The sequence below is a fragment of the Pinus tabuliformis genome, chromosome 7 (genome assembly GCF_031772625.1).
Source record: "Pinus tabuliformis cultivar Carrire ecotype Pingquan chromosome 7, CPIR1, whole genome shotgun sequence".
Classification (NCBI taxonomy): domain Eukaryota; kingdom Viridiplantae; phylum Streptophyta; class Pinopsida; order Pinales; family Pinaceae; genus Pinus; species Pinus tabuliformis.
The window spans coordinates 1599962807-1599987608 of record NC_142293.1 but is presented as its reverse complement, the minus strand read 5'-3'; the positions used below and the strand labels follow the sequence as shown (position 1 = coordinate 1599987608).

General features: G+C 38.0%; 1 protein-coding gene across 2 annotated transcripts in view; it reads right to left on the bottom strand.

Moving 5' to 3' along the window:
• Positions 1-324: 324 nt before the first annotated feature.
• LOC149254242 (SUMO-conjugating enzyme SCE1) overlaps positions 325-24802 on the bottom strand; it is a 148428-nt gene continuing 123950 nt past the window's right edge. For both annotated transcript variants that reach the window (XM_089460103.1, XM_089460102.1), the window contains exon 5: positions 325-675. In XM_089460103.1, the coding sequence (XP_089316229.1) occupies positions 613-675 (63 nt within the window). In that variant the 3' untranslated portion in view covers positions 325-612. The remainder of the gene's footprint in view (positions 676-24802) is intronic.

Below are 24802 nucleotides of genomic sequence, written 5' to 3'. Positions count from 1 at the left end.
AGTTCTTTCATTTTCATTTGCAAGCATTAACAATGATAATTACAGTTAACAAGCATTTGATACTTTGAGTGCTGAGACATTAAAGTTAAAAGTAACCCAGGAATAGAACCGATAGAAAGCAGGCAAATACAAATAACACTTTGAAGAGAACTTGCGGATGAATTTTGCAGTAGACAAATCACTCTATGCAGACAAAGAGACGAAAATTATGAAAAGGTCCAGGTTTGGAATCCCACAGAACAATATATTCTGTCAAAATCCTAATAGAAAATAAGTTAAGATCTGAGCGTAAAATGAACATGTTAAGAAACAAAAACAACGATATGAGATTCAATAACCCTCTCCGAATTATATTTATTGAGTTCAGCAGTACACAATTGGAGGGAACCTACACAGCCAAGCCAAAAAAAAAAAACATCTATATGATACAGATCACTAAAATATTTTTTTAATAGAACATTACATTCACTTCAGTAAGCTTTAAAGTAGACAGTGTGCAGACCACCTGATTCCCCATTAAACTATTCTGGCTTTTAAGATTGAACTAAAAATGCAAATCCATCATACTGGCGAAGGGTGTTGTCTGGCCAGTTGTCACTCCATAGAAAAACATTATACCAGAGGTGGGTATTGTTTTGCCTGTTGCCGAACTCTCCGTTTGTATTCTGTGAGGTCCTGCGAGCCGAAGAAAAATGAGTTCATTTGTAATTGGTTGTAAGCATAAATACAAGAGGGAAGACAATGGGAAATATGTTACGTTTTGTATGGCCACATAACTAGTTGATTAATTTAATACATCATTTTTCACAAGCTCGAAGTCTTCAGGCTACACATTTTAAAGCACGCAAAAGTCTAGAGTTGCAAAACAGAGGCACTTCGAGACTGACTTTAAATAGCACTGTTTTACACAACTGAAAATGGGCAAGACACTGAGTTACCAGGAAACGGAAACAGATAGATTCAGATACCGATCCACCAGATTTTTGAAAAGCCAGGATCCAGATACGGTGAGGAAATGCCACGTACAAAAAATATAATAATATTTTTTTAATTTTAAAAAACATATTCAAAGTTAAAAATCAAAACCATTCATGAATCACAACATTAGAACTGAAATCATTAGATAATTTATAAATCTAAAGACTGAAATCATGATGCATCATGCTTTATACAAAAAGGATAACTGTAAATACAAAATTGAGTGTCTCATCAATGATCACTCTATTGATATGATAATGTGGAGTAAGCCTGATTACATGTCCAAAAATGGATCTGCATGCTCATCATTTGAATATTTCAACTCTATATCATGATCAACCTGACATCATCCTTGAAATTTGCCTTAAAATCTAAAAATCCCCATTTAGTTACAATGGCAAATGAATATTGTACACTGTTTGAGAACATGTTATAGTCTATGCATCATGTTGTTCTAAGAGAACTTTGAAGCGAACAAAGTTCATACTTCCTATTAACTACTCTAGAAGACTTGGAATATAAAGATCTCCATTGAGGATACAAGAATATATATTAAAATGTATGAATAAGAATGATGATTATACAATTGGGAAGGAGGGCCCTGTATATATAGTCAGGAAGTACCCTTTCACGAAGAGTCATGTCTGTAGAGACATGCCTCTTTGTTTAACTAATTATTACTTATTTATATATTATTATGTTTATTATTTATTATCTATATTTATCTATTTTACATAATTATATTCATAACATTGTCTTCCTCTTCAAAAAGTTGTTTTCAAAGCTTGTTGATGAAAGGGTTTGATCTTTTTTCTGTTACGAATGTCTTCTGCTTGATATGTTTTTCTACTACGAAGGTATTCTCGTCTCGAAACAATCATCTTTGTCGATACAAGTTGATATGATCCTCTAAGTGACAAACAAAATTGTCACACTAAGAAGGGATCAAACCATCTTAACTTAATCTTTTGTCGAATCTTGCAGTGACTGAAAACTTACGAGGAATTGTTATCACATGAATGGATTGCAGTGAAATTAGTATTCTTCAGAACATCAGTTTGTTGTTTTTGTTCTAAACACGTAGCTTGATTGAGTTGTCTACTCGTGATTCAGATGTCGATAAGGAATTCTAGTGATTTGATTTTCCCTTATCATGTTTGTGTCGTTTTCCTGATTTATTTGAAGCACCTAATTTCCTTTAGTTATGGAAGTTGAATGGTTAATTTATGGATATTCACTTGAATCTTTTGTTGTTAGTACTGCAACTTCTAAGTACATCTTTACTTCATCTAGTTTGTCCTCTTCTTGAGTTGTGATATTAATTGGATCAGTATTAGTTCCCTTATCTTCAAGGGGAGATGTTATGACTGGCAACTTCGATACTTCCTCTTGAAAACACTATTCTAACTTGTCCTTTAATGACTTCTTGTCCTTCTTAAGCTTTTTAATTTGTGTTAGTAATTTTTCACTATGATCCTTAAGTCGCAAGACTTCTTCATTTCTATCAATAGTGATTTTGTCAATTTCATTTTGCATATTTTGTAATACTTTTTTACCTTCTTGAAAAATTATTTTTGAAATATCTTGGATGTCTTCTGGTGTTACTGAATTTGACTTCACGGTTACATCTTGTAGTGTTATTTTTTTCTTTTTGTAAGAAAATGTCAAAAACTTCTTTTTCGTATTCAAAATGAAGGAACCAAGGGTTTCCATCTAGGGTGAACCTAAAATAATGTCACCTTGATCGCTCCATAGGGTTTGAACTGAGAATTGTGATACGAATGTATAACATCCAACATTTATTGTAAATTGGTTATGTGACATATATTTTGTTGTTTAAAACAGTCAATTTTTTCAATTATATTTGACTCGGGAATCACTAATTGGTTTGAAATTTTAGGTTTTATATAATTTTTACTTTCGAATGGCAAGATAGCGATAATAATATCTTTTCTGCAATAGACCCTTTAATTCTAAATAGCAATGAGGCGTAGTTCTATTTAGTCTCTGGAAATCTTTCGGCCTTCATTTCTATATCAGGCTCCTTTTTGCTTCTCGAGATGAACTTTCTTCAATTTCACCCTTCCCTTACTATTAGTACCCTTCAACTATTGGATAACTTCGAACAACCTACTTGAAATTTTAATGACTTGATTTTTTTATTTTTTTAATTATAAATTAATTTATATATATTTTATATAACCACTATATAAAGTGAGTTATATATGACTGATTTATATATCTTTGTTAAAGTTACAGTCGAATTATGGAACAGTAGCTCGAAGGTTCGGCGGTTGCGACAGTGGATTAAACAATGGCTTGAGTAGCGTTGACGGATAACAGCGAATTGGCAGAAGATATTGGTTGGACGGCGGTGTGATTCGATGTAGTTACGGTGGCGGACAAAGTGACGGGTCATAGCACCGGAGACAGTCCAAGATATAAGGTCGGGCGTGGAATAATGGCACAGCGACAAAAGACGTTCTGTTGATCGACGGTTGGGTTGAAGTGGTCGACGGGGGAAAGGTAAGATGGCAGGCGGGGAAGGCGGAGGGAGGTGAACGGACTGACACAATCGCAGATGGTAGTCGTGATGGTGGTGCAGGTTGTGTGGGCAGTGGCAGTAAACAAAATAGGAGCGAAGGGAGGTGATGGAAGGTGGCAGCGGACGGGGAAGTTCTGTCAGGGAGGAGTGGCAGCAAGGTCAGCGTGGAGCACGTGCTACAAGCGGAAACGTGTAGCGGCAGATTCGTTGTCTAACAGAATTGTGGATGTTGGCGGTGGCCCCTTCGGTGGGCGGCGTCGTCAAGGGTTCGCTGGGCAGCGTCGTCTAACAGGTAATTTAATTTAATTTAATGTATATATATATATATATATATATGTTTTGTTTTCTTTGATTTTTATTTTTTTGTTTTTTTAATTTTATTTTATTTTATTTTTTTTTTAATAATTTTTATTATTATTTGCTTCTTTTTTTTTTTTTGAAATTTTTTTTTATATAATTTGATTTTTTATGTTCTTTTATTTTTTACTTTTTCTTCTTTTTTTAATTTATTTACTTATATTTTTTTTTCTTGTCTCTTTTTCTTATAATTTTTTTCCTTAATTTTTTTTTATGACCAAAGGTCAACTAGCGAATTGGAGACCCTGCAAAAGCTTGTAGTGAAATGCTTCAACGGCAACGAAGTTGACGAATTTCGATGGCCAAAGACCTGGATCAGAGAACGAGCTCTGTGCAACGGTGAAGTAGCCAAAGGATCGAATTGCTCTGATACCAAATGAAGTGAACAAAGTTCGTACTCCCTGTTAACTACTCCAGAAGACTTGGAATATAAAGATCTCCATTGAAGATACAAGAATATATATTAAAATGTATGGATAAGAATGATGATTATACAACTAGGAATGAAGGCCCTATATATATAGTCAAGAAGTACCCTTTCACGAAGAGTCATGTCTATAGAGACATACCTCTTTGTTTAACTAATTATTACTTATTTATATATTAATATGTTTATTATTTATTATCTATATTTATTACTTTTACATAAATTATATTCATAACAGACTCTTCACCTAGAGTTGTATGGGATTGATCTAATTAAATTATTATTGACACTGCCATCATTTGTACACTATATATCATTATTAATGGATTGTTTCAAAGATTTCTTGTCAGCATTATGAAAAATTGAAAATTAAAATTTTGATGTGCCAGACCTTTCCTACTAGCATTATCATGTGCTATACAGCCTATAACTATGAAACCGGATTTGTCCTATAGGCCCCACGAATCCCAAATCCATCGTGTCCGACACGATTCTCTCAATATTCGTGTCCAAAAACCATGACACGTCATGTCCTATTTTGACACATCGAATCCGACTGCGTGTCACAATTTTGGCAGCGTGTCCTGTTTTCTAGGACTTGTTAGGCGGCAAAAGTGACCTGCGCGGGTATGAAAAGGCCGCATTTGGTCATTACAGCCACACATATTTTCATTTGGCAAGCGTTTTGGCAGCTTAATGATCAAGTCTAGGCCCTAGTGTTTATATGCTATTCATGGTAATGTTAAATTTAAATTCTTAAAGTAAAAGTGACATTCTCCTTAATCTTCATTTTCATCCTTTTACTTAAATTTTTAACATTACCATGAAATGACTCAGGATGTTTGAGAGTGGTTCCGGCCTCATTGGATTTCATATGGAGAAAGTAGAATTTTAGATTTCATTCAAAATCCAGCAGACTTATCAGTTTTTCAAGATTTTAGGATTGGGGGATTGCAATGTTTCCATTGAATTTTGTCATGTATTAGGTTATGGAACTCGTATTTAATCAAGAGCACCAATCCCTCTATGTACCTTGATGTTAATGACATTGGTTTTCTAACTCCTGTATCATGACCCTCCTAAAAATGTATGCATCACTCAAACAAAATCTTGACTTGACATGTTATGTTTGTTCTATCTTATGTTAATGCTTAAAGGGTGATATTAATGACAAAGATCCCTATATAGATACAGAGATAATGACAAAGATACCTCTGGATATTAATGCTTAGAGGGTGATATTAATGACAAAGATCTTGACTTTCCAACAAGACTAAAAAATTAGACATTTCTCGTGGTGGCAAGAGGGCCAAGCATAAGAAATAGATAATAGATTGACATGTATTTGAATTTTGTATGTACTATGCATGCTAATAGCTATAGATGAAGATCTATATTTGAAATCAATAAATTTGTATTATTAATTGAAATTTGTGTAAGAAATATCTAATTTTTAATATATATATATATATATAACGAATCCTACGTGTCCTGTTCCGGGGGGTCAACGTGTCCGAATCCGACACCACGAATCCCGAATCCTACGAATCCCGAATCCCCATGTCAGGTGACATAGACCTATAAGTAATTAATAAAATACTTATACAACTATACAACCTACAAATTAATAAATAAATACTCTAAGTGAACATCTAAATAGAGTATTTGCTCTTTAGGCTTTCAAATAGGTGGAAAATATCCTTTAAAAATTTAAAGAATAAGCCAAAAACTCTAATGTTATTTGCTTGGGATCCGGCATGTAAGGGCTAGCTACCACAGGGTCTGTTTCAGTAGCATGGAATCTATTTCTGGGTTTGAATGATTCATTTAAGTGGTAGATCCTACACAGATCTAGGTGGATATATATTTGTATCCGTATCTGAAATGTGGATCTGCAAATCCAGTATCAAGACTCTATGGATCCAGTAACACAAGCATGATACTTCCATAACACTGTGATACATGAGCATCCCTGGGGTATATATCATCCCAGATCACCCAAAACTATTTCCATTCCAAATTTCTAGTTTGTTAAATTCCAGTAATAGGTCCTATTGTTGAACAAAGGGCAAAGGAACCACAATCCATAGAACCAGCTATAAATCCAAGAGGTTTTTTAGTGATGTCGTCTTGGTTGACATGATCCACTATGATCATCCAGTGATGATATGGACCCAGTTGACATGTACAACTAGCAGATTCCTAGGAGGTCCATGGACTATAAAAGGAGCATCTGAATTGATTTGCGGACATCTTGGAGTAGCTCAAAAGTTGGCAACTTCAGATAGCTCAAGTGAGGAAGTGATTCAGGCAGATGAGAAGGGGATCACAAGGAGATTTGAAATATAGACACAGATCTTTCAACAAAGGAGAACAAAGAAGAAGATCTCAAGTTCAAGTGTCACTGCCAGTTTAGAGAGCTTTTTGGGATTGTGGATTTAGACATGGAGATCAAAATTAGCATTGGCACAAGAGTAGAAGTCAAAATGATCTAGTGTAAAGTTTGTGAAAGCATATATGATGAAGTTGAGCTTGATGGAGTGATGTAATAAATAGAATAGCTCTATTTTGGTTTTTTAGTTTGCTAATTTCCAATAATAAAGAATTGTGTTATGTTATATTTCCTTAAAAAGTTTGTTGTTTCAATGGTCTATACTCATGCACTCTGAGATAGATAGCTTGTAGCTGCATCATATGGTAGAAAAACAGGAAAAACCTACAGTAAGGACAACCCCAATCTGGTGACTATGTAGATGTTTCCCAGCTCTGTAAAGAAGATTGAAAGAAAGTAAGGATAACAAAGCACAAAAAGGAAGTGCATGAGTCAAAGGAGGTAGGAGAAGGCCCTGCAGAGATAAGAACGAGCTTATAAAGGATGTGAAAAACTTAAGTTATTTGCATGCTTGGAAGCCTTGGAGAACACTCAATGGAGAGAAAATCCAATGGTGGCTAATGAGAGTGAAGATAATTGGAAGGGGGTGCATCAGCTTACCTTTGAAGTTGAAGAAAAGTTGACCATAAGGAAACAGATGTTGAGAAATCTAGGGCAGAGTAGTTAGGGTATTTAAAATTGATTTCTCTATAACATTAACACTTTCTTGTGATATTAGATTAGTGCATCAATATTATTATGTTGTTCTATTCATTGTCAAGACAAATGCCAGTAAGAAGATCATAATGCAAACAAAGAGAACACCAGAAATAGGCTCCAAGCCAGGGTAAAACCCACAAGAGGAAAATCCAGAAACTCCTTATTGAACCAATTCAATGAAGACTTCCAAAATCTTGACCCAAGACCAACCACCAAAAGACAAGTCAGCCATCCTCCAATGAATTTATGCAAATTCAGTTATGAGGAAACCCTAGTGTTCTTCAAGAAACTCGCATGTGTGAGCTGTAGAGATGCCAAACACAAAAAAATTCGTCCCTCTTGGCTACTTCGCTCCTCTTTCACTCTTAATCAGATCAGAAGACTTGATGTATCATGTATCTCACTAATGAGGTCAAGCTTCTCCTTTGATAGGCTTCTTGAGGGCTATATTAGGGCCTCTTCTAGGTCGATTTGTAGGGCTAGCCGACTTGTCCTTTTGGTAGCTTCTAGACCAATTTTTTTTTTACATAAAGTATATTTCCTTTCTCTGATACATGAGCCCTCCAAGGGACTTTACATCATGACCTTGACTTTGACTCTTCTTCACAACCCTAGGGTGCTCATGGGTGCTTTGACCTAGGACATGTAACCAATGGGCAAGAAAACCATTTCATAATAAAATAAATTTCTTTTTACAAATAATTTCTTTCTCTTTTTCTTTTAACAAATACAATAAGTCATGACTCACATACAATTATGAAGACTGACACTAGTTACATTTCAACACTCCCTCTTAACTAGGGAGGTATTCATAATTGACCAAAGGTACAAGGCCAATGCTTCCATTGAATTATTCTCATAAGAAGAGTCGGATTGGTAAGTCATCTTGAGCATCAACATTATGATCAATATACAACTAACATTGTCAACATAGCAAGGCCTTGACTAACAAGCTCTATCTCTCCACTAGATTAGAGCACAATGTTGGGGAGACAATGATTTATAGACACCTTCATCATTGTCTCTCAAGGCACATACTCCATTCGGATGTTCACAAGGTATGTCCTTTTAGGACCATTCCCCTCTTGAAATTATACATCCTCAAGGAATCTCCTCCTTGACTACTCTTGCTTTTGGATGCCCAACCACATCCTCAAAGAGTATCGGTTCCCAAGACTACTTCTATCCCCAAGAAGTATCGGTCTCAGATGCTTACACAATCCTCCATTCTTTGTTCATTTATGCGAAGACAAAAATGATGTGTCTATCTCTCCCTCTCAACCAGGGAGGATCTACTCATTCCTTTACACATGAAAGGAATATATCCAAGCTCCCTCTCAACTAGGGACTTGCTTCCAATATCAGTTGTTTATTCTTTCGTGGAGATCATGGTATTATCAGCGACTTGTAGGCATCATCAACTTCTATGCACATCATGGAGCCATCTTCTTTCGCAACTTCTCGTAGGGACAATCCATCACTTTCCATATCATCAATCTTTACTTGTTGTGTATTCACGAACCAGTCACTATGGAGCTTAAACATAGCTCCCTCTAAGCATTAGGAAAGTGATCTACCAAGACATGATCATCGAACCTTCTGCAACCTGCTACTTTTCCTATCAGTGATATATGTCCTTTGGACTTAGACTGCCAAAGTCATCCACTCAATTTCTGCAATTGAATCTCAGTCACTAAATCTTCCTGCAAAGCATCTTCTTTTGGTAGCAGAACTATATCGAACCATCGGAGTCATCGGTTTATAATAGCCTATGCCATGCCTTGTCTTCATCAATACCCTTATCCAATCATCAAGAAGACTCATCCTTGCATCAAGTCATCTTGTCAGGGATTTTGTAGCTTCCTCTAAAGTCGGAAGTCTTTCATATCATATCGGATGTTGATTACTACCAACATGTCTTCAACGGAAAGAGCCCAAACAAATTCAAAACATGCTAATGCAACCAGGCATATTTTTGTATCCTGCTCTTCCTGCATACTAAAAACATAGGTTAACTAAATCAAATAAGAATTTCAACAACATTCATACCTCTTACTTCAGCTCGTCATCTAGTTTTCTTCAAACTTCTCCCCATCTTGAAGATAGGACTTCATTATGTTGCAACTATATCACCAAACTTCTAGGAAGCTTGCCCCAAATCTTAGAGAGTAACAATGATACCATCATGGTCATTCTTCCCAAGATGAACAAATCACTCCATGACATCAATGATCCTTTCATACCATTAACCAGCTGCTACATGTTCACTGTATCTGCTAGATGACTGCTACCAATGAATATATGTACAATGAATTCTTTTAAACGTTGTTAACCATAATGTTATGCATTTTTTTAAGGTAACTACATGCCCTCTCTAACTGTACAAAATCATCAGGATGGAGTTATTTCAGAAGAAGAGATCCCTAGGATCTTCTTCTTTCAGCTTCTTCTTCTCAGGCTCCTTGACTTCTTCAGTGCATGCGCTCCATCCTTCCTCTTTGTACCTTTCTTTTGATTAGATTCCTTTGGGAGTTTCGGGCAATCCCTCCTGTAGTGACCAAGCTCATTACATTCAAACCATCTTATGTTTGACACATCATGCTTCTTACTTCGACGAGACCTTCCCATCTTTCCTTTGTTCAAAATCCTCATCCTTGCTGCATATGCTTGAGATTTTCCAAGAGGATCAGTTTCCTCCTTGGCCTTCAATCGGGATTATTCCATTACACATTGAGACCAAAGTTCATCAAAGTTGGAAGTCTCCTTTCTCGAGTATATGCTGGTCACAAACAAATTCCATTCTGGAGTCATCAGAAATTGTCTCGCCGAGGGAATGCAGTTGATCTCTTAACTGAGACATCTTCACAAGATGAGTTGCAATGTATTCTTCAAATGGTGTCCTTATTTTGTACAATCTGCTTCTCAAGGCAATTTTTTGACCTAAGGTACTCACTGAGTATAGTTTATTCAATCTGTTATAGATGTCCTTGGCCTTGTTTAGCTCTGCCACAAATGGTATGAGATGATCTTTGATTGATTCAATCCAAGATCCTTTGAGTTCATATCTCACTTTTGAAATATTTATTCCACTCATTTGCATCCTTCTTATCTGGTTCTGTAATATTGCTTTTTACGTAATCCATGACATCATTCTCAAGGAGAATAAGGTCAATCTTCTTCTCCCACCCTTGGTAGTTAGAGGTCCCATCGAGCTTGTTGCTCTCCTTGCAGAACGAATACATATCGGATGCTTGAGACATAAAAGAAAGATCAATTCCTTACTTGAGATAAGACTGCCCTTAGAGTGCTTCTTTTTTCAAAATTACTTCAGGATCTATATGTTGTTGTTACTTTGTGCTCCACAGGTCCCAAAGAATTGACTGCTACAGACTTCCCTTTTGATGCAAAGATATCCCTTTCCCAAGATGGACAAGAATTCCTTGAAGTCTTCTTTTATCAAGATGTTAACTGACTTTTAATGCTTCAATCACTGCCAACAAAACAAAAACTTCTTTTCATAGACTCCAAGGAGAAGTCCTTGATGTCACTGTTCCAATATAGTGGCCTTACTCACTGCCTGTAGCTTATAAGTCTAGACTTCTTTCAATGTGAACAATCAGACCCTCAATTTATAAATGTAGCTTCCTTATTAAAGATTGGTCCCTAGGACTATGGCTTCCAAGATAGACCCTTGATTGTTGCTCTTGAAGTAACTCTTTTGATAAGACTTCTTCACAAGCTCTGAATTACTTCAAAGAGTTTACTTGACACAAGAAAATACCACAACATATTTCAAGAGCAAATGTTGTAGATATACCTTTTCAATGTCAAATGAAGAAGCACCACAAGTTGGCTTATTGTCGTTGTCTAGGCTTGAATTTTGTGTATATATATGCTCAGAACAGTGGAACTTATTAATATCAAACTCGTCTTCTATACTACTACAGTTATGCACAGATCATTTATCACTTTATGGTTCCAATGCCACTGTATAGGCTTGCGAAATTATGACTATAGATCAGTGAAAAATTTTGACTTTGCACGGGTCTTTTGGCCTTTTGATAATTGGGATAGAGATCTCAAGATGCACTTGTAGAGGAGGTCTCGGCTCCCTCTTTCTAAGGTGACAATAGTCACTTCTCCAACTTAGATTTTGCTTGAGTCTATTGCTTACAAGATAACTGTAGCTTGATAGGCCTAATGTCTTTTCATAAACTCATACTAGGGTTTCCTTTATGCACAGGTATATAGAATAGGTCTCGATCCTCTTTCAACAAGACTTATGCTCAAAACGAGCTTCCAACGACGCCTATAATACCCTTGACAAACTCGGCCTTGAACCTTTTGCAAGTAAAGATACTTCGTTTGTCTACAAGGAGTATGGTCACTGAGTTATGTATACATACCAGAGATTTTGGACTTCTAAAATTACATTGAAATTCGAACCCTTCTAGAGTGATTCTAAATCATTAAGAAAGATGCCCAGGACTTCGATATTCAACTAGATAGGTTCAGTCTATGGAGAGCTATCTTCTTTGCTTTTCGTTTTTCAAAAACAGTGCCTCTATCCTTCAAATATTTCTTCGCCACCAATGAGGAGATTTGCGGCCTAGTTACTGTAATTAGGACCTTTTAGATTGCCCAGGATTTTGATTTTCACCTTCTAGGAGCACGATCCTAGATTATAAGAATTTTTTGTTTGTCTTGAAGCCCTTTAGATCTTCTTCTTTGCCCTTCCTTCAAAGCCCTAGCTCTAATACCATGTTGAGAAATCTAGGGTAGAGTAGTTAGGGTATTTAAAATTGATTTCTCTATAACTTTGACACTTTCTTGTGATATTAGATTAGTGCATCAATATTATTATGTTGTTTTGTTCATCATCAAGAAAAATGTCAGTAAGAAGATCATGATGCAAACAAAGAGGACACCAGAAATAAGCTCCAAGCCAAGACAAAACCCACAAGGGGGAAAACCCAGAAACTCCTTATAGAATCAATTCAATGAAGACTTCCAAGACCTTGACCCAAGACCATGTGAAAATTCGGAATCCTCAAGTCACTACTGCAGCAACTGATTAAGTTTCTTCTATTTGTTAAGTAACTGAACAAATTATTTACTGTGTTCTATGGTAAATATAGAAGCCAATACACTGCAGCGTTCACTAATTAAATAATATGTGGAAACTATAACTGAGCAAGAAGAAATACACAACACAGGTGACACCATTGTTTTTGGACAAATGTCCTCAGAAAAACCCAATGCAAGAAAAGCGGTGTAGCAGCTAAGGGTTTGTATTATAATGCAATAGTTTCTGAATACAATCTTTGGATGCCTTCCTGGCTATCCAATACAGAGAATCTGACTGATAGAGAGATGAGTGAGATATACCTCACACTATCACTGGCGATCCAGTACTGATCCAACCACTGAATGGCTAGCCCCTAGCTACCTCTGCACAATCACTACGCTGCTTTGCGTCACAACTTCTAGGAACTACGTCACTCCTTTAGGCTGATCGATTTTCCTCTGGAACTTCGACTTTCTGCCCTCCTGGTTTCAGACCCCGACTTCTGGCTCTGGAACTCGATTCTCCAACAAATTTTGGATCTCCTCTCAGGCTCTGCGCTGCCTCAGCGTGGCCCTACGCTGCCCAGCGTGGCTCTGCGCTACTTCTTCTGGATATCTCTCTGCCTCCTCTGCAATGTATCCTCGGATTAGGAATTTTTCCTTCAAGAAACTATCCCTGCCCCTCACTACAAGAAACCACTTCGATCACTTCTCTGGCAACTGCTACGCTGCTCTCTTGAGAAAAACGATCTTTGATCTCTCACTCGATGTGTCTTTCAAATGCCCATCAAACTCCTTATAATCTTCCAGTTGAGCAATCAACAGCCCAGATTAGATTCTAATTAATGGCTCAGATCATTTCGACTTGTTCCTCATCTTCTTCTAGAAGTTTCACCCCCAGTTTAATTAATAACCTTTAATTATTTTAATTTCCTAAGTTTAGACTTAGGCACCCATTAAAAATAATTAATTATTTTAATAAAACTATCTCAAGGTGGAATTCCCAAAACGATTTCCGGGTATTCTGGAATACATGTGTCCTAGCCTCCCTACACATTTTGAGGCTTAAAGCACATTCGATGCTACCAAAAATCAACACTCCCTCTTAGCGAGGAATGTGCTATAGTAATGCAACCTGCTGAAGCATCACCCTAACTTTGTAACATCTCCCTCTGTGCTGCAGATGTCTGACATCACTGCCCACCAACTACTACGCAAACGTTGCATTTGTACTGCTACTAACCCTGCCACTACCAACATTGAATCTATACTGCAACCCTCGCAAATTCTGCATCTGTACTATTGCTGGCCCTGCAACTGCCAACACTGCAACCTTCTCCAACTACTGCTGCTACTGCATCAGCGCAACAGAAAAGCATCCAAAATTAATGAACAAGTGTTTAGTATGATGCATCTGTTGTTGGAGTTGACTGTTGCTAGCCTCTGCGTTGACCCTCTGAAGCCTCTGCGTTGCTGTTGACTCTAGACTTTGCCAACTGCACAACTGCCAACTCTGTTCTGCGCTGCTTAGTCTATGGCGCTCTCAGCCACTGCAATTGTCACTCTGGCACCCCTCTGCACCAACTGACACTGGTCCATCCAGCGACTTCTGATATGGGCTCCTGTAGCAAGGTATTTATCCAAGAGGTGGACTCCTCAAGGATCTTGCCCATCTACAATTTTTTCAAACTACAGTACTAGATCACCCCACCTCAATCTTTGTGGTAGCAGCGTTCAGATCATGCTTCTCGTCTTTGTCCTTCTTCTTGAGAGGATACTATGTAGCGTAGTGACCAAATTCACCACACCAGAAAGACGTCCTTCTTCCACTTTCGCTGCTCCTGCTGCCCCTTTGATGCAAGGGTTGCATTCTCTTCCTCCTCCTTGGGCTTCAGCCCACTGCTGCTGCTGCCATCAAGTTTGCACTTAACCAAGTCTTGCCTCATCTCTTCCTGCTGAAGAGTGGCCCACATCCCTTCCCAATCCGGCAATCTCTCTATGCCCAGGACACACTGGACAAACACTTGCCATTCTTCTGAAGACTGAATTCAAGGCCAACATCGCCATCTCGATAGGTTGAGATGTTGATCCTACAACTACCAACGAATCTCGGGCTTCCTCAAGCTTTGCTAGGAACGGATCAATGTGTTCCCCCTTCTACATCCTTGTGGATCTCACCTTCTCCTCCAAGTACATATTTCGTTGCTTGGAAGATCCCTGATACAATGTAGCCAAGGCATCCCACATCTCCTTGGCAGTTCCTTTGCCAACAATGTGACATACTATATGATCCCTCACTCCATCGAGGATCAACCGCTTGGCCTTTGCCATTTCAGCGCTGTACTTCTTGAGTGGATTCGCATCTATAGGTTTAGCTACCACACTTTCGACATAGGCTTTGAGATTATGCTCATCCAGAAGGCAGGAGATCCTAGCTTTCCAGATCACATAGTTGCATGCTCCGTCCAACCGATCTTGATCTCTCAGCGCATTAGCTACCATTTCTGCCAACAAAATGTCGAACTGCCTCCTTTCTCCTCTACACTACTCCTACGCTGGCCTACACACTCCCTGTTGGAGTTAGTAGATCTGCCCCTTTCTATTGTTGCTCAGCAATTGAGAAATCAAATTCCCTGGCTAGGAATTCTCTGAGGAAGAAATTCCCTCAAAAATGTCTCCTTCCTTCTTCTAAGGTTCTTTTGCCTCATCAACTGCTACAGAAAATTGTGTCTCACCTAAAGACTGCTCTGCGCTAAAGCTTCTGTTGGGTTGCTCCCTCTGTCACTGACAAATATCGATCTAGAAATCTTACCTCTGTGAACTCACTCAGAGAGAGATCTTCCTTGAGAACCTTGCCCCCTGGCCTGGACTGCGCAATCCCTCTGGGGATTCGATTTGTTGCCTACGCAACACTTTGATCTCCCTCCTTCTCTTCAACACTTGGCTCTTCCGGTATGCTCTCTTGTTTCACCTGCCCTTTGATACCATGTGAAAATTCGGAATCCCTAAATCACTACTACAGCAATTGATTAAGTTTCTTTTATTTGTTAGGTAACTGAACAAATTATTTGTTGTGTTCTATAGTAAATATTGAAACCAATACATTGCAGCCTTCACTAATTAAATAATATGCGGAAAAAAGAACAGAGCAAGAATAAATACACAACACAAGTGACATCGTTGTTTTTGGACAAATGTCCCCGAAAAAACCCAATGCGGTAAAACCGGTGCAGTAGCTAAGGGTTTGTATTATTATGCAGTAGTTTCTGAATACAATCTTTGGATGCCTTGTTGGCTATCCAATACAGAGAATCTGACTGACAAAGAGATGAGTGAGATATACCTCACACTATCACTAGCGATCCAGTACTGATCCAACCATTGAATGGCTAACCCCTAGCTGCCTCTGCACAATCACTGTGTTGCTTTGCCTCATAGCTTCTGGGAACCGCGTCACTCCTTCAGGCTGATCAAATTGCCTCTGGAACTTTGACTTTCTGCCCTCCCAGTCTCACACCTCGGTTTCTGGCTCTAGAACCCGATTCTCCAGCAAATTTCGGATCTCCTCTCAGGCTCTGCACTGCCTCAACGTGGCCCTATGTTGCCCAGCATGGCTCTGCGTTGCCTCTTCTAGATATCTCTCTGCCTCCTTTGTGATGTATCCCCAGATTAGGAATTCTTCCTCCATAAACTATACTTGCCCTCACTGCAAGAAATCACTTCAATCACTACTTCGGCAATTGTTGCGCTGCTCTCTTGAGAAAATTGATCTTTCATCTCTCACTCGATGTGTCTTCCAAATGCCCATCAAAGTCCTTATAATCTTCCATTTGTATAATCAACAGCCCGTATTAGATTCTAATCAATGGCTCAGATCATTTTGACTTGATCCTCGTCTTCTTCTAGAAGTTTCACCCCCAGTTTAATTAATACCCTTTAATTATTTTAATTTCCTAAGTTTAGACTTAAGCACCCATTAAAAATAATTAATTATTTTAATAAAACTGTCTCTGTGTGGAATTTCCCAAAACAATTTCTAGGAATTCTGGAATACATGTGTCCTAGCCTCCCTGCAAATTTTGAGGCTTGGAGCACATTCGATGATACCAAAAATCAACAAACCAACTATCAAAAGGCAAGTCAACCACCCTCCAATGAATTCTCTACAAATTTAGTTTTGAGGAAACCCTAATCTACTTCAAGAAACTTGCATGTGTGAGTTGTAGACATGCCAAACACAGAAAATGTTGTCACTCCTTTTTCTTCACTTCCCTCTTGGCTACTTCGCTCCTCTTTCTCGCTCTTGATCAAATCAGAGGACTTGATGTATGATGTATCTCACTAATGAGGTCGAGCTTCTCCTTTTGGGCTATATTAGGCCTCTTCTAGGCCGATTTGTAGGGTTCACCGACTTGTCCTTTTGGTAGCTTCTAGACCAATTTTTTTTACATAGAGCATATTTCCTTTCTTTGATACATGAGCCATCCAAGGGACTTTACATCATGACCTTGACTTTGGCTCTTCTTCACAACCCTAGAGCACTCAATGGGTGCTTTGACCTAGGAAAAATAACCAATGGGCAAGAAACCCATTTCATAATAAAATAATTTTCTTTTTGCAAATAATTTCTCTTTTTCTTTTGACAAATACAATACGTGATGACTCATACAATTATGAAGACCGACACTAGTTAAATTTCAACAACAGAAGCTAGAGGAGATGAAGTGAAGATGTTTGTCGCAGAGCAAACCCTATCTTGAGGGCTATATTAGGCCTCTTCTAGGTCGATTTGTAGGGTTGGCCAACTTGTCCTTTTGGTAGCTTCTAGACCAATTTTTTTTTATATAAAGTATATTTCCTTTCTTTGATACATGAGCCCTCCAACAGACTTTACATCATGACCTTGACTTTGACTCTTCTTCACAACCCTAGCGCACTCAATGGGTGCCTTGGCCTAGGACAAATAACCAATGGGAAAGAAACCCATTTCATAATAAAATAATTTTATTTTTACAAATAATCTCTCTTTTTCTTTTGACAAATACAATAAGTCATGACTCATATACAATTTTGAAGACCGAGACTAGTTAAATCAGTGATGCAAAAATCGAGATAAAATTGCGATTTTCAATTTCCCCCGATTTTATCACCCAATTTTTTAACGGTTTTTTTTTACGATTTTTTACGAAAAAAAAGAGATTTTTGAAATAATTGCGATGAAAACAAAAAAAATCGTGATTCGATTAAATCAGTGATGCAAAAATCGAGATAAAATCGCGATTTTCAATTTCCCCCGATTTTATCCCCCAATTTTTTAACGGTTTTTTTCGGGATTTTTTACGAAAAAATAGAGATTTTTGAAATAATTGCGATAAAAACAAAAAAAATCGTGATTCGATGCATAGTTATCGCTAGGCCAGCGGATAGCGGGTTTATAAGACAAAAAAATGATTTTTTTAAATTCATTTGGACAGACAGTGGCAGTGACGTGGTTTGGGAGTGACCTAGGAGAAAAACCTTGGTTGATTGGGAGTTGATTGGAGGAGAAAAACAAATTGAGAGCTAAGTAGTAAAGAGGAGAGGAATTTTCTCCAGCAAACCGGTATGGGCACCAAATTTATGTGTTTTGTAACTTTGTTTTGGTTTTCTTTTAAGTTTTTGGTTGGGTTTGGAATCTGGATAACCCATTGTTTATCAAATATTTTTGAATTGATTTGATGGGGTTTTTGTTTGTTAAATTGTTAAAAATTCCAGGTGTTTGTCATGTTACTCATGTATGTAATTTTTTTTAATTTTTGTAACTTGTAATCCTTATTTTGCCATAGGTTCACCATTCAACTTCAAAGTTCAAACTTCAAACTTCATCTTACAAATTTAAAACTCAAGAGTCAAGAGTTTAACCAAGTTACAAACATGCCAAGGAAATTGGACCCTCTATGGGAATTTGGGGAACCTGATGGAGAGTTTGATAGAATAAACTTGACCAGCTTCCTCAGAGATATGTTGATCCGAGATGCCTTGCACTTTATCTCCAGGAGGCCTTCAGATTTCGAGCCCGTTTTCTTCAACCCCCGACCAGATCGGACACCACGCAGAAGATCACGGACTTCTTTAGGGTGCTACCATCAGCGCGGGGCACCAAAAGAACCATTGACTGACCCATAGACACTGAGACTAGATCAATGCGGTCGCGGGGGGGCCGACCCACCAGACTGCACCAGTGCTCCAGGATTGGATCCACCCCTGGGAGGTGCCCTAGAACCTCTAGGCGACAGCAGCGACAGCCCAGTATGCCCACAGGACAGCAGACTGTGACAAGCTTATCTCAGTTTTCTTCTCTCGGCCTCAAATGTTAGGAGTCGAAACTCAACAGGGGACTCCTTCCCCCCCTTTTTCCTTCTTCTTCTTCTCTTTCTCTGCTTCATCGTAGTGCTTTGTTTCGAAGCCAAGAGCTTCTAGCTTCTACATTTACATGTGTTTTCTGCTTTTTAAAAGAAATGTTAAAGGGGACCGTTTGGTCCACCAACTTGGCATAATGTAATCATTGTAACCGACAGTCTTGTTGACCAATTGTGGTCATTTGTTGGACATTAATAAAATTATCTTATCTTATCTTATCTTATCTCACAAATTGTGTGGGCAGCATATGTCAAAGGGGGTTTTTAGATTGAAGTATCACCTTGCACAAATCCCTGGATTTGATGTAGGGCCTTGCAAAAATACAAATCCGGAAATCATCCGAAAAGCCATGAGATCATTGGAAAATTTGGAGCACATTAGAGAGGCCAAAGCAGAAATGAAAAAGCAACTAACAAACATTGTGTTAAGCTCAGGTGAACAAGGAAGTGGCAATAGTTCTACTTCAGCATCAATATCTACAACCAACCTAGTAGCTGCCTCATCATTTTTTGTTCCTAGCACCACGCCTGGTTCACAACCATCTATCACTTCAATGCTTAAAAAAACTGAGAAAGAACAAGCTGACAAGTTGTTGGCCAAATTTTTCCTTTGGAGTGATATTCCTTTCAGCGTTGCAAAGAATAATCCATTTTTCCAGTCTGTTGTTGATGCTATTGCAATTGTTGGCCCAGGGTACAAAATCCCTTCTTATGATGACTTTAGAGGCCGGATTCTTCAAAATGAAAAGGTTGACTGAACCAAAAGATTGGAGGAGTTTAGGGCATCATGAGCACAAACAGGATGCACTGTGATGTCAAATGGTTGGACCGACCAAAAAGGGAGAACCCTTATAAACTTCTTGGTTAGTTGTCCCAAGGGGACAACGTTTATAAAATCTGTTGATGCATCTTCACATATCAAATATGCAAAAACTTTATGTGATTTGTTGGATGTGTTTATTTTGGAGGTGGGTGCAGAACATGTTGTCCAAGTCATAACGAACAATGCTGCAAATTATGTTGTTGCTGGCAGGATGCTTATGGAGAGGCATCCTACTTTATTTTGGACACCTTGTGCTGCACATTGTATTGATTTGATGTTGGAGGACATAGGGAAAATTTCCTTTGTCAAAGATATTGTTGAGTCATCAAAAAGCATTACAAAATTTATATATAATCATACATCTGTGCTTAGCTTGATGAGAAAATTCACCAACAAAAAAGAGTTGGTGCGCCCCGCCATTACACAGTTTGCCACCAGTTTCATATCTCTTCAATCCCTCTTGAATTCTATGTGGGATGTGAAGAGAATGTTTCTTTCAGAGGAGTGGCGTGCTTTGACAATGAGCCGCAAACCAGAGGGAGAGGCCATATGCAGATTAGTTTCATACCAGGAAGACTTCTAGGCGGGAGTGCAGGAGGTGTGCACCGTTACTGAACCTTTGGTAAAGGTTCTTCGATTAGTTGATGGTGAGAAGCCCGCAATGGGATATTTGTATGAGGCTATGGACAGCGCCAAAGAATCCATTTGGGCCTACTATGATGATAAGGGAGATGAGGGGTTTCAGAGACAACTCCTCCTATGGGAAGTGATTGATGAACAATAGAACAACACACTCCATCGTCCCATTCATGCTGAAGGGATCTACCTGAACCCCGCATTTTCTTACCCATGTGGTTCGTATTTGATGTTGAGATCATGGATGGATTCTTAACCTGTGTTCAGAGGATGGTGCGATTTCCAGCAGAACGTATAGAAATCTCCAAAGAAATTGAGACATACATGATGGCAGGTGGCACATTTGGCTTTGACATAGCTGTGACTGATAGGACGACTAAAATGCCAGGTATTTTTTAGTTTGTTTCAAATTTCATTGTCTCTTCAAGTTCATAACTTCATACTTTGCTTCAACTTTCTAATTTCATTTTTTTCTTATGTTTATTTAAAATTTTATATGTAATTTTGTTGTAGATGCATGGTGGAGAATGTATGGTGCTAGGGTACCCCTTCTGCAAAAGCTTGCCATTTGAATCCTCAGCCAAACATGTAGCTCCTCAAGATGCAAGCGCAACTGGAGTGTATTTGAAAAAATACACAACAAGAAGCACAACAGGTTAAACTTAAAACTTAAAATATTGCAAATTTCCAAATAATTTTTTGAATTCATTAAACAATATTTTTTTTATAATTATTATTTCATGATCTTTGTACAGGTTGGAGTCCCAGCGACTTAATGACATGGTCTACGTCTACTACAATCTTCGATTGTGGGTGAGGCAACTTGAGAGGATACCTGATATGGAGGCCATCTCATTGGATGGGATTGACACCACTGCTGCATGGAGAGTTGAGGCCGAGAGGCCTCTCATGGAGTCTACCGATGATTGATTAGAGTACGAGATAGTGGAGGGGGAGGAGGAGGAGGAGGAGGCGAAGCAACAGGGGGAGACAGAGCAACAGGAGGAGGAGGTGACACCACCTACCCAGGCTACCCCTGCCACCAGTAGAGGACGTGGTCTACCTCCTATAGCTCCTAGTTCTTCAACTTCTAGAGCACAGCAAAGTCCCCTGCGAACTCCACCAGCGTCTACATCTAGAGGGAAAGGGAAAGTTATTGCATTTTCTCGCAAGAGGGGCAGAGGAGATCAGTAGAATTAGACTTCAATTATTTGGTTCATTTCATTGTATATGACAGTATGACTCATGATATGACTCAAGAGATACATTATTGTATTTTTTGTTGATATTTTGAAGCTGAGTTCTGGCTCAGGAGTCGGGACTTACTATTTAAGACACAATTCACTGTTATGTGTGATGTAGCACTAGAAATGATATTACACATCTTATATATTAGTTCTTTTATCATGTTTATGTGTCAATGTATTTATTTTATGTTATAGATGCTTTAAATATTAAAAAAATTGAAAAAAAAAAATGAATATTTTTGTATTTAAGATTTTTTCCCGATTTTTTCGATTTTTTCCCCTCGCTAATAATATCCCGATAACGATCACTGCAACATTGAGTTAAATTTCAACAACAAAAGCTAAAGGAAATGAAGTGAAAATGTTTGTCGCAGAGCAAACCCATAAGAGTGGAAAAAGCGAAATGAGAGCAACCTGCTGAAAGTGAAGTCAATTGAAGATGAGAGGGAAATCCATGTCGAAGTTGAGATGGTAGAAAATGAAGAGCATGTGATTGCATGCGTGCCAGAAGAAATCTAGGAGAAGCTTACAACAAAATATATGCAACTGGATTTGCAAGAAAATGGAGTTGAAAAGAAAGTTCCATTAAAGGTGTTTGTGGGAACTTTTGATTACCCTAATATGTTTTTTGAATATTTGTTTGCAAGAATTAATGATTGAAGAAAAAATGATGTAAACATTGCTAAGTATGAACAAGAGATTAATGGCAAAGAAGTAATATGTATGTTCTTGAGACGGATGAGATGATGTCTGCATACGTTTTATGTGCATATGTGAAGATTATGTGCAAATTTGATGGAACTTACCACTGTATAACAGATGATTGTATTCAAGGAATGATTTTGATACCTAGAGAAGATGTGATAGAAGCATATCACAGTTGGATAGTGTGATGGGTAGTCAATGATGAAATTAAGATGGTCAACTAGGACCATCTAGTGATGATGTGGATGCAATTTACATGTTCAACTTTGATTAGTAGATTTCCAGGAGGTCCAAGGAAAATAAAAGGAACATCATTCATTTGTGTACAACTTGGAGTGGCTCAATAGATGGCATCCTAGGATAGCTCAAGGGAGGAAGGTGATCCATAGAGATAAGAAGGGAATCACGAGGGGGTTTGAAATAAAGAGACAGATCTCTTAACAAATGAGATCAGAGAAGAACTCAGGTTCAAGTGTAGCCAAGAGTTCGAAGAGCTTTTGGATATTGTGGGTTTGATTGTGTAGAGCAAGATCGGCATTGGCAGAAGAGTATAAGTTGAAAAGATATGGAGCTCGTTGTAATAGTAGACCTAATGAAGTTGGGCATGTGTGCCAATGAATAACATTTATGATGTTATGATGTAATGACTATAATAACTTTGTTTTGGTTCTGGTTTGTTTCATTTCAACAGTAACGAATTGTGTTATGTTACGCTTCCTTGAGAATTTTATTGTTTCCATGGTTTATTGTTGTGCATAACAAAATAGGCAGCTTGTAGTTGCATCATATTGTGATAAAATGCATGTCTAACAACTTTCAAGTTTCAGAGAAAAATGTTGTATTTGTTAAGTGACCTACCATATAACTGAGTCAGTATGCATAGGATAGATACAGTCAACCATTCACTAATATTTCATTTTCACTATGACACCCTTTTAGCACCAGCACATTAAGCAAATAGCATTTGTCCTTTAGCCATCCCAATATCTCTTCAGCCTTGCATGCTCATTGCTTATGTAAACTTTAACCGTAGTATGATTTGGAGCTTACTTATTCCAAGCGTCTCCCCAAACAATTTAAACAAGCGCATCTGTAAGATATAAATATTCAATGACGATGATGAATTACCATGGCACATCAGGACACTATTGACCATTAACTGGTAACACAAAATGCATAGAAAACTATTGCAAATTTGACATTGTAAATTGTAGGTTTTGCTTCAATAAGTTTAGTCATGTAGATTGCATAACCTGAATATCTCTTAGGCTTCTTGCTCTTTCTGAATGTTCCTTTTGTTGCTGCATGTCTTTCGGCTTCTTGTAGAGTTGACCTTAACCAAGCTGGCCTTTTTCGAGTTTCTGGAATGATGACTGGCTGTATGGGTTCACTTGGTCCTTCAATTTCTTCATGATTAGTTGTAGGCTCTGGAGGATTGTCTTGCCTTGAATCTTCATCACTTGTAAAGATAGGTTCTTCTTCATCAGAATCAATGGGAATATCTTTGGACTTCTTATATGCAATGCTTTCATAAAAAATGGAATCTTTGCTTACTTCAATACAATGTTCTTCCTTGATGTAGACTCTATATGCTTTTGATGATGTGCTATATCCAACAAAGATGCCTTTCATACCTGTCGGGTCCAACTTCTTCCTTTTGTCCTTGGGAATGTGAATGTATACAGGATATCCAAAAATTCTGAGATGATCAACACTTGGCTTCTTTCCAGTGAATGCTTCTTTTGGGGTCATGTCATCAAGAATTTTGTGAAGGCTTCAATTTTGTATATAAATTGCTATTACAGAAGCTTTTCTCCATAAGAATTTGGGAAGGTCATGGTCGTGTAGCATGGCTTCTACACATTCTTCAATGGATCGGTTCTTCCTTTTAGCCACACCATTATGTTGAGGATTGTAGGGAACTATTAACTCCCTCTTAATCCCTTCTTCTTTGCAAAAGGACACAAGTCCTCTAGGAGTATATTCTCCACCATTATCAGATCTTAGGGTTTTGATCTTCTTTCTTGTCAAATTTTCTACTTCTACCTTAAACTCTTGAAACTTCTCAAATACTTCAACCTAAGATTTTAGGATGTATAATCAATTCTTTCTAGAGTGATCATCAATGAATGTTACATAATATTGATGGCCACCACGTGACTTCTCTGCCATGGGTCCACAAACATCAAAGTGTATGAGGTCCAAAATTTCCTTGGATCTTGTGCCACTGCTAGTAAATGGTTTCTTCACATTCTTGCCAAGAGCACATGCCTTACAAACTCCTCCATGCTCTTCTTTTAATTGAGGTATACCAACAACCATTTGATTCAATGATGGCAATATCTTGTAATGGAGGTGACCATACCTTTTATGCCATAATTCACAAGGGTTGATGTCTAAATGTACTAGAGCTTGAGGAGGAGTTAGAAGTCTATACAACCTCCCCTTACGAATCTCAATAGTCCTTGCATTTTCAATACTAGATCCCTTAGCCCAAACAATAACTTTTCCATCAACAAATGCCACTC